The sequence below is a fragment of the Aotus nancymaae genome, unplaced genomic scaffold (assembly GCF_030222135.1).
Source record: "Aotus nancymaae isolate 86718 unplaced genomic scaffold, 86718_ANA_hifiasm-v0.15.2.pri h1tg000019l, whole genome shotgun sequence".
NCBI classification, from domain to species: domain Eukaryota; kingdom Metazoa; phylum Chordata; class Mammalia; order Primates; family Aotidae; genus Aotus; species Aotus nancymaae.
In genome coordinates, this window is record NW_026988431.1 from 3,258,806 (window position 1) to 3,275,882 (window position 17,077).

Sequence of the window (17,077 nt, forward strand, 5' to 3'; positions counted from 1 at the left end):
TAAAATGTGTTCTCTGGAGATCTGAGCATCTTCTTACGGTCTTAAAACTAAAGGACACCTCATCCATTTTAATACAAGGACAAACTAAAATGCAAAGTGAAAACGTTGGGAGGAAAGTTTTTGATAAAGTAAATCCCAAGCTTCCAGCTGTTCTTTAGGAAACCTTCCCAAGGCGGGAGAATTCTTTAGTGAATAAATTTCACTGTGCCACTACTGCAGGACAATTGCTTATTCTGCTCTTCGCTTTCTGGGCTCTCTGGTTCTCTACTTGCTTTTAATGATACAATTTGTCTTCCAATAATGGACGAGCCTCCTCTCCCTTTTAGTCACTACCATAGGCCCCTAAAACTTGCTCAAGAAATGTCCAAAGTTCATTTGCTCTGGAGATTTTTAATCTTTCATGGTTGGTGACAGTAAATTCATAATTGTAAGGCAAGTGTGTGCGCACGTGCCTGTGTTGTGAACATGTGTGCATGATTTGTTCTTAAAGTACATACAATGGCCTTTTAGTGTTATATGGTCAGACTGTAGTTGCTATGGAAATAACCAAATTTCCTGACTTTTGAGGGCAGGGAGATGCTGCAGTGGCAACTATGACCAGAGTAGAGATTGATAATAAAATCTAAGGCTGAAAAGTAAGATTTTTCTACTTTATGTTCAGGTCAGAGCAATCTGCCCTTTCCCTGTATCTATCAAGAATACCCTCGGGGCCGGGCACAGTGGCTCACGTCTGTAATCCCAGCACTTTGGGAGGTTGACGCAGGTGGATCACGAGGTCAGGAGTTCCCCATCTCTACTAAAATACAAAAAATTAGCCCAGTGTGGTGGTGAGCACCTGTAGTCCCAGCTAACAGGAGGCCGAGGCAGGAAAATCATTTGAACCCGGAAGGCGGAAGTTGCAGTGGGCCAAGATTGCGCCACTGCACTCCAACCTGGTGACAGAACAACATTCCATCTCCCCCACCCAAAAAAGAAAAAAAATACCTATCGTAACCAGGCTGAAGGCATACTAGTATTCCTTTTGTAATTATTCTAGGGACAGGGTCTCGCTTTGTTGTGCAGGCTGGCAAGTGGTGATGTGCTCACAGCTCACTGCAGCCTCAATCTCATAGGCTCAACTGACCCTCCCACTTCAGCTTCCCAAGTATCTGGAACCCCAGCCATGTACCAGCATGTCCAAGCTACTTTGTAGAGATGGGGTCTCGCTATGTCTCCCAGGCTTGTATCAAACTGCTGGCCTCAAGTGATCCTCTTGCCTCGGCCCCACAAAATGTTGGGATTACAGGTGTGAGCCACAGTGCCCAGCCTGATCATTGCTTCATACTCAGTTTATTATGGATACTGGATGAGGGGATCTAGTAATTCTTGGTTATATTTGGTATATAATTTTTATGTAGTATAAAATACTTTTTCGTAAAGGAACATATTTAGATCCAGACTAGTATCTACACAAGACAGTGTTGCTTAAATTAAGACCGCAAACTTATGCTTTCATTTGAAATGTGATACCTTGAGATTTCCTTTTCAGTCAACTAACTAGCACAAGCTGTTGAGTCAAATGAAGCACCATTTAATACATTCTCCGATCAGAAGGGAACATTTTCTAGGATCCCTGTGTCTACTGGGAAGCTTTCTTGTAGCTTCCTGTACAGCACTAGTTTTGCATTGTTAAAGTTTGGAAGATGCACCAAATGAGAAGCTCATCTGTCTGTGTTTATTTGATTCATTCCACATGTCAGGGCATTGGGAGTGGAGTCATTGTCTTGATACTTGAGTGCGCTCTGTGCCCAGCACAGTGTTAAGCTACATGGATATGGCGATGGATAGGGAATGATTCCTGTTCCCAAGAACCTGTTTAACCACACAAGGAGAATATATGTAGTGACTGCTCATTGCACGGGGAAAGCACAGGAGCAAGGCCAAGGAAGCAGCCAAATACCAAAGTTATTCTTTTGAGCCCAATGAGATGGGTAGAGGAAGGTGAAAGGGAAGAAAAAGTTAGGATGGGACCTGATGGAAGGGCAGACCTAGGAAAGAAGGTAGATTATGTTTAGTGTCAGTAAACTTCACAGCTTATAGACTGCATATATTCTTTGGAAAGTGTCAAGTATCCTAAAATAGGGAGATTCAAGCAAATGGTCTAAGACAAGACATAGATGAGACACGATGTAGTGGTTTAGGGAAATTGAGTACATCGGGTCCACTGAGGAGCCCAAGGATCTAATATTTTCTGGATATGAAGATGCTTTAGGAGTTGTCAGGGCCATGAATGATTGATTAGGCAATGTTGGCTTTTGTAGACGCTAGATGACATTGAAGACAACACGGCTTCAAGTTTGACAATTTGAGGTCAAAGCAAAGGTCCTATAATTGTGATAAACAGTAAATTGTCACCTACTTCATAAGGTTAAGTAACAAGTCAGTAAACACAAATGGAATTTTGTTGCAAATGGAACCAAGAGGAGACAAACACAAAAAGCCTTGTGGGCTTATAGCTGATGTTTCGAGGTAGTGAAAACTTGTGGGGAATTGTTTACTTCTTCCATAGCTCTTTCCCTGGGTTTATCCCTGGCTTATGTCAGATCTAGCCTTTTCAAATGGATATGAAAAAGAGGGTCTTAAAACCTAATTATTGTGCTTATGAAATTGTGTAACATGTAAATATGTCCTTTTTTGGCCAATGGAAAGATTTGAGTTATACGGTTTTACTCACACTGAAAAGCTGGCCCACCTAGGTATAGTGATGACATGGTCTTCTCAGCTTCTCAATACTCAGTAAAATTGTGAAGATGGATTTTAGCATTGTCAACTCTGAGGTTTTGTTTGGTAACACCATGGATGTGTATCTCAAAGTCAGACCGATTGTGTCTGATGTAAGGCAGTCAAAGTGAGATGTACATTTAGCACAGGTAGAATATATACATGGTGTGCATGTGTGCGTTTGCTTTTAAAATCAAGTGTTTTCTGAAGGTGAACATTTTGTAATCTTTCTTCTTTTTCAAAGGATCTTCTTAAAAAGTGCTACTCCGCCAAGGCATCTTACCTCTTCCAGCAGGATAAATTCTATGACGTCAGCTATGACACAGGAGACAAGTCCATTCAATGCAGCAGAAGGCCAGATGCATTCAAGTTCTGGATGACCTGGAAGGCCCTGGGTACATTAGGCCTTGAAGAAAGAGTTAATCGTGCTCTGGCTTTATCTAGGTACTAGCCCCTCTGTGTGCGCGTGTGTTTGTGTCTATAATAGGAAGAATAAGGAAAGTAACACTTGTGATGTGTTGCAAGTTCATCTTTTTGTGTATTAGGTGAAGTAAAGAATGCACATTTTCTCAGTACCTACTATGTGTTCGGAATCGTGAACAGAGTAGTCCTACCACCTCCCTCCAAGATCCCAGTCTACTGAGATAAAAATGACCTTCCTTTTTGGCCAGATGAGGTAGAGTCTCCATGACCACTCGGAGGGCTCTCTAGTGTTCTTGAGGGGCACTGGCAGAGGCTCCTTGGAGGAAGTGACTTTCAACTGAGACCTAATGAAGAGAAGGTGGCATCATATTTGCCTGCGTCCCCATCCAAATCTCATCTTGAATTGTACTTCCATTATTCCCAGTTGTGGGAGGGACCTGAGGAGAGGTAGTTTGAATTCTGGGGGCGGTTTCTGCCATACTGCTCTGTGATAGTCTCGCAAGATCCGATGGTTTTATCAGGGGTTTCTGCTTTTGCATCTTCATTTTCTCTTGCCACTACCATACAAGAAGTCTTTTTCACCTGTCACCATGATCCTGAGGCCTCCCCAGCCATGTGGAACTGTAAGTCCAATTAAAACCTCTTTCTTCCCAGTCTTGGATACGTCTATCAGCAGCATGAAAATGGACTAATACAGTCAATTAGTACCAGTAAGATGGGGTGCTGCTGAAAAACACCTGAGTAACAGGCAGAGGTTGGAACAGTTTAGAGGGCTCGGAAGACAGGAAAATGTGGCAAAGTTTGGAACCATCTAGAGACTTGTTGAATGGCTTTGACAAAAAAGCCGATAGTGGTATGAACAATAAGGTCCAGGCTGAGGTGGTCTCCGATGGAGATGAGGAACTTGTTGGAAACTGGAACAAAGTTGACTTTTGTTACGTTTTAGCAAAGAGACTGCTGGCATTCTGCCCCTATCCTAGAGATTTGTGGAACTTTGAACTTGAGAGATTTAGGGTATCTGGAGGAAGAAATTAAGCAGCAAAGCAGTCAAAAGGTGACTTGGGTGCTATTAGAAGCATTATTTTAAAAAAAGCAGCATCAAAGTTCAGAAGATTTGCAGCCTGATGATGCAGTTGAAAGGAAAAACCCAGTTTGAGAAATTCAAGCAGGCTGCAGAAATTTGCCCAAGTAACAAGCTGCTGAATAATCCTTAAGATCATGGAGGAAAATGTCTCCAGCGCATGTCACAGGTCTTCATGACAGCCCCTCCCAACACAGACCAGAAGCCTAGGAGGAGAAATGATTTCATGGGCTGGGCCCAGGGTCCCATGCGGTGTGCACCCTACTGACTTGGTGTCCTGTCTCTCAGCTGCTCTAGCCATTGCTAAAAGGGGCCACGGTACAGCTCAGCCCATGGTTTCAGTGGGTGCAAACCCAAAACCTTGGCAGCTTCCACGTGGTGTTGAGCCTGTGGGAGCACGGAAATCAAGAATTGAGGTTTGGAACCTCCACCGAGATTTTAGAAGATGTACGGAAATGCCCAGAGGCCCAGGCAAAAGTTTACTGCAGGAGCAGGGCCTTCATGGAGAACCTCTGCTGGGGCAGTGCAGAAGGAAACTGGGGTCGGATCCCCCACACAAGGTACCTAACTTGGGTGCTGCCTAGTGGAACTGTGAGAAGAAGGTCCCTGTCTTCCAGACCCCAGAATGGGAAATCCACCGACAGCTTACACTGTGCTCCTGGAAAAGCTGCAGACACTCAGCAACGGCCAATGAAAGCAGCTGGGAGGGAGGGGCTGTACCCTGCAAAGCCACAGGGTGGAGCTGCCCAAGACTATGGGAACCTACCTCTTGTATCAGCAGGACCTGGATGTGACACATGGAATCAAAGGAGATCATTTTGGAGCCTTAGAACTTGACTGCCCTGCTGGAATTCAGATGTGCGTGGGCGTGGTAACCTCTTTGTTTTGGCCGATTTCTCCTGTTTTGAATGGCTGTATTTACCTAGTACCTGTGCCCTCATATCTAGGAAGTTACTTTTGATTTTACAGGTTCATAGACGGAAGGGACTTGCCTTGTGTCAGATGAGACTTTTGACTGGACTTTTGGGTTAATGCTGAAGAGTTAAGACTCGGGGGACTGCTGGGAAGGCATGACTGGTTTTGAAGTGTGAGGATGTGATACGGTTTGGCTGTGGCCCCTCCCAAATCTCATCTTGCATTGTACTCCCATACTTCCCACGTGTTGTGGGAGGGACCTGGCGGGAGATAATTTCAATCGTGGCGGTTTCCCCCATACTGCTGTCGTGGTAGAGTGTAAGTCTCACGAGCTTTGATGGTTTTATCAGAGGTTTCTGCTTCTGCATCTCATTTCTCTTGCCGCTGCCATGTAAGAAAGTGCCTTTTCCTCCCACCATGATTCTGAGGCCTCCTCAGCCATGTGGAACTGTCAGTTCAGTTAAGCCTCTTTCTCTTCCTAGTCTTGGGTATGTCTGTAAGCAGCGTAATAGACCACAGAAGGGGAGAAGAATGACCCAGGTGAAAGCAGCAGCAGGCCCAAACCTCTGCTGCGAGGTGACGCAAGTCTGGATGTGATATTAAGGACGTGAAAAGCAGATCTGAGTTGTGGTGACAGCTTAAGTCTTAAAGGAAAAGGCAGTGTGGAAGCACCATGTTCGCCTGCCTTGTAGTAACATCAGAAATGAAACTCCGGTCACGTGTTCAAGGACATTAGAAAGCTTGAGATGTAGGTGCCAAACCTTGCTGCTTGAATAGGACTGAACTACTAAACTTGGCTCAGTGGTGGACAGGCCATAGCCAAATTTAGTTTTAAGTATGTTTTGTTGGGCTTATACTGCTTAGGATTAAGCTTCATGTTTAAACATTCCAACATTTAAATATTAAAATGCTTTTTCAAGAAAATCCATTTCTTGAAAACCTGGATTGTTTCTCTCAAAATCTTAGAATGCTCTCAAATCCCACACAGTAACAATTAGCTGAACATGATGATGCCTGTGTGGAGACACAGTCCCTATCACTTCCTAGTTAAAAAACAAATCTAGCCTAATAGCATAGAGGTACAGACAACCTGGATTCAAGACCTAAGTCCTGTATGACTTAGGCAAGTTTATTAGTGTCTGCACCTCAGTTTCATTCCAGGAAAATAGCACATCTCAAACAGTTAAAGATTCAAGGAACTGATACATGTGAGACCCTTGGATCAATGCCTGGCATGTCCTATGTGCTATTTAAGTCTTAGTTATTTCTGTAAAACTTGGCCAGTTTAGACTTTGAACTCTGGCGTGGATTGTCTTTCCTTACTTCCTGCTAACATTTCCCATGGAAAATCATGAAGGACCTTCTCAGAGATTTATAGCAATTTCTTTTGTGCTGGAAGTGGTATGAGCATTCTGAGCAAGCTGTCTGAAAACTAATGTCTTAAAACAATTGTTTTCCCAGAGGTCTACATGTTGGCTAACAGGGCTTTACATCATACCACAGTGGCTGGGGTGTTCAAGTCCACTCTCCACGTATCTTGGATCAGCAGATTAGCCAGCACGTATTATTCTGATCACCATGACAGAAGGCCAAGAAGGCAAGCCGATTATGTATGCCCACTTTAAACTCCTGATTGCATTATCTCTGTGGCTGATTGCACTGCACACTTCCTTGCTCAAAGCAAATTCATAGGGCGAAGCCCACCGTAAAGGAGGTGGGAAGTACCCTCGCCCTTTTTGCAGGAAGAATTGCAAAGTTATGTGGCAAAATTCTTGGATATAAGTACAGGTAAAGAGGTGGCTTTAGGCATTTTCAGAAGACTTTTAGAAGTCAGTAATTCTGGCTATTATGGTAATGAAGTAGTTTGAAAATCTGATTACATAAGGACTCTTGGTAGTGATGGAAACATTAACTCAAGGTATTATAAACGAAGGTAACAAGGCTTTAAAGAATAATGCAGTGATGACATTTGGAAGGCTTGGTCTAGGTACTTAAAGACTGAGGACTGATACTGTTTATCTTTCAGCTCTGCTTTCCTTCAGGTTGGGTTTATTCCTATGGAAGGTGGTGGCTGCAAAGAGTGCAAATCTATGTTCTTCTGGGTTCAAGTTTAAGGTAAAAAAGATACAGCTCTCCTCTCAACAATCCAAGGAAAGTTTCATTATTTGAGAGTGGTCAATATCCATCTCTGAATCAGTCATGGTTGCCAGGGTAATGTGATGCCCTCAGTAGTCATGATGACTCACCTGCTCTCTTGGCACTGGGAAGACCGTCAATTCCTTTTACAGAATGTGTACTGAGCCTAGATGAGGAAGGTACCTTCGTTAGAGGTAGGGTTAAAGTGCTTCTATTAGAAGTGGGGAGATAACCCAGTGGTGAAAAGACAGTCTATGGTCTACCATAAATATTTATAGCTGCCCACTAAATTAGGAGTCCAGGAAGTTGTTCCCTTTTTGTGGATTTTCTTGCACTATTTAAATGGGGTAGAATCTCTGCATTTTGTCTAAGCTTTGAAATAATTCAATGGGAGGTGTCTTGAAATAAGGTTAGATATAAATATTTTATGATTGTATTATAAAGTTAACATTCATCTGAGGGAATTTAGTTTACAGTCTAAGAATGCTTTCTAATTTTTGCGGAGAAATCACAGGAGGATAAATGTTAACAATTCAATTCAACAAACACTTATTGTTTGTAAATGTTTGTCAAGTTCAATTGAATTAACATTTTAGTGAGCACTGCTGCAGACTGTGACCTATATTTAAATATTTGAAAAATAATCCCTCTTTCCTGCTGTTACTCATATTTTTTTTGCCTTAACTTTCCACACTCTTGATATCCAACAGTCTCTTCCTGGGGTGGGCAAAAGTCTGCCTCCAATGCCAAGAAAAAGGGCAAAGTACTTTCAGGCATGTAATTTGCTATGAATGTGAAATTATAAACTTGGAGTTTCTCTAGAAATAAGATTTATAAGTTAGCAACAGGAAAGCTTCATTTTTGTGATTTTAAGTTACTGATTCATTTGTAGTTCTGCTTTTTAGCAATGGCAGAATATTCGCTCAATTCTGGGGTCTCTTCTGTTTGCTTAAGCCTAGATGCAGTGGTACGATGTACATTGGCTCTCAGAAGGAAAAGAAAGCCCCAGTTTGTAGTGTCTGCCAGTTTTCATGGTGTATTTCCGGCATGGTAAACTGTAAGCCACCAATGGTTGTAGTTTATGAAATTCCTGAACAGTGGACCCTCAACCACTGCAAACTAGCTCTCATCCACCACGGGTTTTGTGAGCCATCATCTAAACTCTTCCAGTGTTTTTAACTGATCATGCTACTTCACATCAGCTCACAACACTGACAGGGATGAAGATATTTCCCATGAAGCCCACTGATGCCTGAAAACTTGCTTCAGAGTTTACCAAAAGTGTGTCACCCATGGATGGAAGGCTCCACCTGGAATAATTTCTAAGTCACAGTAACATTGTTTTGTTTCCAAGAAGTAACTTCCTTCAGTAGGTAACTCTAGAAAAGTAAATCTGCACGTGATTGTGTTAATATTTAGGGAGCACATTACTGGCATGCTCTTATAGCTAAAATATCCACTTCCCTAGGCCCTAGGTCAGGGTCTCTAAAATACTGGAAAAGCTATGAGACTCTTCCTTTGATAATACAGGAAGAATTATACTGATTCCATAGAAATAATGTTTCCATATTCCCAAATCTAAATGGAACTTAATTTTGAAATTTTTGTGACTAAGATCTAAGGACAAGATTTTGATAGACTAACGATGATCACTACACTGATTAGATAGCCCTCTTCCTCTTCCCCTGGGAAAGAAAGAGCAGACATTTTCAAGAGGACAATGATTCCAATTTTATGAGTTGTCAGAAATTTAGCGAGAAGGAAAAAATTAGTGCCTAGACCACCTCTAAGGCTTTTCCCAATTTCCATTTGACCCTGTCAACCCAATTGAAGAGAGAACATTTCTCCCACAAAATATTAATGACTAAAACGTTTTCCTTTGGTTGTTTGAAAATCAGTGACATTGAGAGCCTGGAGCGACATGTGATTATTGAGCGTAATTGAAACCCAGAGGACTCAGGTTTAAAACCACCACTATGGCACAAAGCTAATGATTTTACTTTCCTAGGAGGATACTGGAAATGTACAAAGTGTTTTACTATACCCAAGGCTACCTGCTGCTGAGGGCACCTTCCAGGCCTTTGTTATGGCATTCAGGTTAAATGGATATCCACCTAAGGGATAATTCTTCAAGCAGGCCTAGAAGAGTCATGTGTGTAAGTCTTTTCAACAACAAACAGCTCAGGAACTCCCACTCTCCTACTTTGTTTGGTCTCCAGACTATCATTTATCTATTCCCTTGACACACAATCTCTGCAATCTCTCAGATGGAAATTATTTCATGACTTGTATGGATACCGAAGGGTTTATTGTTATCAGTATGGAAAAGGTGAGCAGTTACACAATGGTGCTTTTGTGCCAGTGTCTTTCTCTAGGTGATGGGAGGCACAGAGTCCAGAAGACCAGGGAACAGTCCTTGTTTTTATCTTTATATTGGTGATCTTTTAGAAGGTAACAATTACAGTAGAATAGAGCACATGGGTGTCTGATGAATTACACAAACCATGTGATATGTGCCGATAGATGCACAGCATACGGAAAGCAAATGGAAAAATCTCAGGAGTTCTGGGAGGCTCAGTGCATCAGAACAAATTTCAAATGAGAAGGTAAGACTAGGAGAGAAACTTGGTCCAAAGTGGTCCAGAAAGGCTCTAAGTGGCTGCTGAAGAAAAAGACTGGAAAGGCTATCTTCAGAAAGGAAAGAATGTCTTGCAAAAGACAAGAGAAATTTAAAAAGGGGTAGGGATTATAAAACCAGTCTGAGAACTGAGATTCTGTTAAAAGCGTATTTGTAACTTGTTTTGCAGCAAGTTTATCATTAATTTATATGCCAAGATGAAGCCAGATTATTACCCCAGTACGATTGGCGTAAACTCTTGCTTATATTTTTCCTTTCTCTTTTATGCCAAGGTTAATGGGACAATGAGTTTTATGAAGTTATTGCTTTTTCAGTCCACTTACTTGAAAGCTTTTTGATAGAAGTAGCTTATGGTTTCTGCATTATGTCCCCAAACAAAATACATTTTTTTTCTTGCTTCTACTATATAAGATTAGTTTGTTAAAAGTATTTTGTCTTTAGACTGTTTTCATATATTGAAAAAGTTGTGAGGAATAAATCATCCCTAGAAACATACACAGAGGTGACTTAAAACTTTTTCGATTTCCTCCCAACAACTCATTGAAGAATTTAAGAAGAGGATAGGGTACTTTATAGTAGAAACACTTCTACACTAGCATTTATGAAAGTATGCTGTGGGCCAGTAGACTTCCAAGACATCTTAATAGAAGGTCCCTCAAAAAATGGTTCCATGGTTAAATATGTTCAGGATATGCTAACTACGTTATTCCTCTCTCAGAAATTCAGAGTACTCATTAGGACATTTGAAACTTTGAGAGGGCCTGTAATATAGAAGCATTTTTAACTTTAATCAATATGCAGGAACTGTTGATTGCTCACCAAGGACAATTCTCTCTTTACTGTAGAACCTTGATTTTGTTTACATAGCAATGTTCAAGCTGGGAACTTTGGTTTAACCAACCACCTACCCAACCATTAGTTTAGGAGAGGGTATGTGGCTCAGTCAAGATCTGGTGAAGACTTCACTGTGTCCATAAGATACTGTGAAGACTTCTGGGGAAAATACTTTTACCTAAATAGAACTAAAAGTGCTTTTTCTATAGCCCCCCTCCACTCTTGGGACACTGCTTAGTGAAAATGGGACATACGGTGCTGTAGCAGCTGTCTTGTGAACAGGAGAGGAAACCCCCCTAACACTGAGCATGGCTAGCTGAAATTATAGTAAATAACTGGTTCCTGATATTACTCAACAATCCAACCAGCTTGACAACTGGCCTTATGAGTTAAGCCAAGTATAGTTTGAGGTCTTGTTCTGTCACCTAGACTGGATTGCATTGGTGAAATTATGGCTCACGTCAACCTCTACACCTCCGCGGCTCAAGTGATCCTCCCACCTCAGTCTCCTGAGTAGCTGGGACCACAGATGCAAACCATCATGCCCAGCTATTTTTGTATTTCTTTGTAGAGATGGGAGTTTCACCATGTTGCCCAGGCTGGTCTTCAAACTCATGGACTCCAGCTATCTGCCCACCTTGGCCTCCCAAAGTGCTAGAATTATAGGCACGAGCCACCATGCCTTGGCCAAGTGTCCTTCCAAGTGTAGACAAGAATTTAATTGACATGCCTAGCAGTGTTCAAACTTCTTTGATAGTGGAACCTTTTATGTGGAAAACCTATTAAGATGGTACATCATGGAGCATAGTTTGAAAATTCTGGTGCAAGACCTCTGTTATCATAGTAATAGCTGCATCCCCTCTTGCCTCAAATCACCTCAACTTTCAACTCAGCTTGAGTGTTATACTGCGTGTGGCAGTCTGTTCTCATTCTGCTAAGACAGACATATCTGAGACTGAGTAATTTTAAAGAAAAAGGCTACAGTAATCAAAACAGCATGGTACTGGTACCAAAACAGAGATAGACCAATGGAACACAACAGAGGCCTCAGAGGCAACCCACACACATCTACAACCATCTAATCTTTGACAAACCTGACAAAAACAAGCAATAGGGAAAGGATCCCCTGTTTAATAAATGGTGTTGGGAAAACTGGCTAGCCATGTGCAGAAAGCAGAAACTGGACCCCTTTCTGACATCTTACACTAAAATTAACTCCAGATGGATTAAAGACTTCAACCTAAGACCTAAAACCATAAAAACCCTAGAAGAAAACCTAGGCAAAACCATTCAGGACATAGGCATAGGCAAGGACTTCATGACTAAAACACCAAAAGCATTGGCAAGAAAAGCCAAAACAGACAAATGGGACCTAATTAAACTCCAGAGCTGCTTTACAGCAAAACAATCAGAGTGAACGAGCAACAAACAGAACGGGAAAAAATTTTTGCAATCTACCCATCTGACAAAGGACTTATATCCAGAATCCACAAAGAACTAAAACAGATTTACAAGAAAAAAAATCCAAAAGTGGGCAAAGGATATGAACACACTTTTCAAAAGACATAGGAGGCCAACAAACATTAAAAAAATGCTCATCACCGATTAATAGAGAAGTGCAAATCAAAACCACATTGAGATACCACGTCACGCCTGTTAGAATGGTGATCATTAAAAAATCTGGAGACAACAGATGCTGGAGAGGATGTGGAGAAATAGGAACACTTTTACACTGTTGGTGGGAGTGTAAACTAGTTCAACCATTGTGGAAGACAGTGTGGTGCTTCAAGGACCTAGAAATAGAAATTCCATTTGACTCAGCAACCCCATTATTGGGTCTATACCCAAAGGATTATAAATCCTTCTATCATAAAGACACATGCACAGGTATGCTCATAGCAGCACTGTGTACAATAGCAAAGACTTGGAACCAATCCAAATGCCCATTGATGATAGACTGGACAAGGAAAATGTGGCACATATACACCATGGAATACTATGCAGCCATAAAAAATGAGTTCATGTCCTTTGTAGGGACATGAATCTGGAAACCATCATTCTCAGCCAACTAACAAGAACAGAAAAATCAAACACTGCATGTTCTCACTCATAGGTGGATGTTGAACAATAAGAACACAGGGACACCGGGAGGGAAGCATCACACAATGGGGTCTGTTGGTGGGGGCAAAGGAGGGATAACATGGGGCGAAATGCTATGTAGGTGATGGGGGGTTGGAGGCAGCAAACAGTGCCATGTGTGTACCCTATGCAACAATCCTGCATGATCCGCACATGTACCCCAGAACCTAAAGGTTTAATGTACTTACAGTTCCATGTGGCTGGGGAGTCAACAATCATGGCGGAAGGTGGAGGAGCAAAGGCATGTCTTACATGGCAGCAGGCAAGAGACTATGTGCAGGGGAACTGCCCTCTATAAAACCATCCAATCCTGTGAGACTTTTTCACTATCACAGAAACAGGATGAGAAAGCCAACCCCATGATTCAGTTACCTCCTACTGGTTCCCTGCCATGACCCATGGGGATTAGGGGAGCTGCAATTCAAGATGACATCTGAGTGAGGACACAGCCAGATGGTATCAGTGGGCTTTACAGTTACTGTAACAGGAACACTAGCCCAACACAAAACCCAGATCGACGTGGTTAGCAAAGAGCAGACTTAAGTTATTCAGCTTTGTTTTAGGATGCTTTCCCCCCAGTAGCAGCTTCAGCCAGTTTGACAGAAGCATTTTAAAATTATACTATAGGTAATACATGTAAGTTTTGTATAGCCATAATCTGTTAGGGAAGGATTTTTACCAATTTTGTTGTACATCTTTACATGCATGAGGAAATGGAGGCAGGCTCGGGGAGACTTAGGAATTTGCCTAGATTCACAGTTATTTAGCTGTACAGTTTGAGTCTTGGAAAGTCATTCCCAAGTTTCTGGAGAAAGCTTTCTTCATAACTTCAGTTCAGGCTGAAATAACTCAAGCTTTTAAGTTATCAGACTGCCAGTGCATTTGTGCCTGAAAAGGTGAGAAAAAGAATGGTTTGCAGAGCTTTTCTCCCAATAGGTAGAAAGTACATGTCTGTTTTATGTTTATTTTTTAATTTTCAAAAATTAAACCTCACCTGAAACTTTGAAAAGGGATATAAGAATAGATAGCCCCCCACCTGCAAAGTATCCTTCCATACTTTGTGTTTATATATACATGTGGAGATTGTTTAAAAATTGAATCAAATTATTCCTATTTCTCAGCACCTCACTTTTATCTTTTACTTATTATGATCCTCCTGTGCTTTAAGTAGATATAATTGATTCATTTTAACAGCGACATATTACATTGTGTTACTGTAGTACATTTTAATTTGCCATTAATTTCTGAATAATCTTGTTTCTAGTTATTTTGTATGGTATAAACCTACATACCCACAGTACAGAGCTTTAGATATAACAGAATCTATGTGCATATGTATTTATATATACTATATCCATGGTATTAACTTTTTTCTGGGTAGACAAGTATTTCAAAACTGGTTTTCTTAAAACGAGTATTATTTTGAAAGGTTTGTAGCAGCTTTCTACCATATTCTCACCAGCTCTGGATGTTGTCAAGTTTGTTTCTGGTATCGTTGGGGAACATGGTTAATACATGCATCTTCATTTTATGTGCTTAACATTTTCCAGATACTGTGTTTTGGGGGTTCTTACAAATTCAGGGTTTATGGTAATCCTTCCTGGAGCAAGTCTATCAGTGCCATTTTCCCAAGAGCATGTGCTCACTTCATGTCTATCACATTTTGGTAATTCTCATAATAATGTTTGAGTTATCAGTTCTTTGATGTTACCATTGTAGTTGTTCTGGGGCTGGTAAAACACGCCCATACAAGCTGGCAAACAATGTGCGTGTTCTGACTGCTGTCCAACTGGCCGTTCCCCCCATCTCTCTCTTCAGGCTTTTCAGTTTCCGGAGACGCCACAATATTAAAATGATCCCAACGAATAACTCTACAATGGCCTCCAAGTGTTCAAATGAAAGGAAGAGTCATATGTCTTGTCACTTCAAAGAAACTAGAAATGGTTAAGCTTAGTGAGGATGGCATGCCAAAAACCAAGATAAAGTTAGGCCTCTTGTGCCAAACAGCCAAATTATAAATGCAAAGGGAAAGTTCTTGAAGGAAATTAGAGGTTCTACTTCAGTGAACACATGAAGAAAGCCAACCAACCTTATTGCTGATACGAAAGTTTTAGAGTTCTGGATAGAAGATCCAACCAGCCATGACATTGCCTCAAGCCAAAGCCTAATCTAGAGCAAGGCCCTAACTTTCTCCAGTTCTATGAAGACAGAGGTGAGGAAGATGCAGAAAGTTGGAAGCTAGGAGAGGCTGGTTCATGAGTTTTGAGAAGTCATCTTCATAACATGAAAGTACAAGGTGACTCAGCAAATGCTGATGGAGAAACTGCAGCAAATTATCCAAAAGACCTTGCTAAGATCATTGAAAAATGTGGCTACATCAAATGGGTTTTTAATGTAGGCAAATCAGTCTTATATTGGAAGAACATGCCATCTAGGAGTTTTTCAATGGCCAGAGGGAAGTCAATGCCTGTCTTCAAAGCTTCAAAGAGAGGCTGAATCTATTGTTAGCAACTAATGCTTCTGGTGCTTTAGGTGGAAGTCAATTCTCATCTACCATTCTGAAAATTCTAAGACCCTTCAGATTTATGCTAAACTTACTCTGCCTGTGCTCTAAGTGGAAGCACAAAGCCTGTGACAGCACATCTCTTTATAGCATGGTTCACTGAATATTTGAAGCCCACTGTTGAGACTTGAGACTTACTGCTCAGAAAAAAGTTTTCAAAATATTACTGCTCATTGACAATGCACATAGTCACCCAAGAGCTCTGATGGAGATGCACTAGGAGATTAATATAGTTTCCATCCTTGCTAACACAGCGTTCGTTTTACAGCCCATGGATCAAGGAGTCATTTTGACTTTCAGGTCAAACACATTTTTTAAGGCTATAGCTGTGATAAAAAGTGATTCCTCTGATGGATCTGAGAAAAGTAAATGGAAAACTTTCTGGAAAGGGTTTACCCTTTTAGACACTGTTGAAGATACTGATGATTCGCAGATGGGCAAAATACCAACATTAATGGGATATGGAAGAAGTTAATTCCAACTCTAATGGTTGACTTTGAGGGGTATAAGACTTCAGGGAAGGAAGGCACTGAAGATGTGAAAACAGCAAGAACTAGAATTAGAAGTGAAGCCTGAAGATGTGAGTGAATTGCTGCAGTCTCATAAAACTTGAAAGGATGAGGAGCAGCTTCCTGTGGATGAGCAAAGAAAGTGGTTTCATAAGAAATCTGAGGATGTTGTGAATGTTGTTGAAAAGATAAACGATAGAGTATTACATAAACTTCATTGGCAAAGCAGCAGCAGGGTTTGAAAGGATCGACTCCAATTTTGAAAGAAGTTCTGTTGTGGGTAAAATGCTTTCACACAGCATTGCCTGCTACAGAGAAATCTTTTGTGAAAGAAGAGTCAAGCAATGTGGCAAAGTTCACTGTTGTCTTAAAGAACTGTCACAGCCACCTCAACCTTCAGTACTTTGGTCAATCAGCAACCATCAACATCAAGACCTTCCAGCAGCAAAAAGATTACAACTCACTGACATCTCAGATAATCCTTAACACTTTAGCAATGAGATATTTTTAATCACAGCATGGGCACTGTGTTTTAGATACGCCATTGCACGCTCAATAGACTACAGTATACTGTAAGTACAACCTTTATATACACTGAGGAACCCCAAAATCTTGTGACTCCCTTTCCTGCAACATTCACTTTACTGTAGTGTTCTGGAACCGAACCTATAATACCCCTAAGGGATGCCTGTATTGTTTTAATTTGCACTTCGATTGTCACCGATTTTGAACACATTTTCTAGTGTGTATTGAGCAGTGCAATGGTTTATGAACACTAGGCAGTGTGATAAAAGGTTTAAAAATTGTAGTTCATAACATCTGAAAGTGTTCAGAGAATGGCGTATGTAGAACATTCAATACTTTGTGAGCATGTGTGCCCGTGTATATGCTCACATTAAAGATTCCCGTATTACTAGTTAATATTGACAATTTGTCAAAGATGTAACTATATATACAAACATCAATATTTAACCTAATGTAAAAAGCTATATAAATGTGGAAGAAGCATCTTACAAACTAGTGTATTCCATATTCACATTATAGAATGGCCATCCTAAAATGCTGTAATAATTTAGTTT

At 41.0% G+C, this 17,077-nt stretch overlaps 1 protein-coding gene across 1 annotated transcript in view; it reads left to right on the forward strand.

The window, feature by feature from the left end:
• Nucleotides 1–17,077, forward strand: part of GADL1 (glutamate decarboxylase like 1) — a 149,354-nt gene that overhangs the window by 84,589 nt on the left and 47,688 nt on the right. The window contains exon 12 of the mRNA XM_021666446.2: nt 3,005–3,204. Coding sequence (XP_021522121.1) covers nt 3,005–3,204 — 200 coding nt within the window. The remainder of the gene's footprint in view (nt 1–3,004; nt 3,205–17,077) is intronic.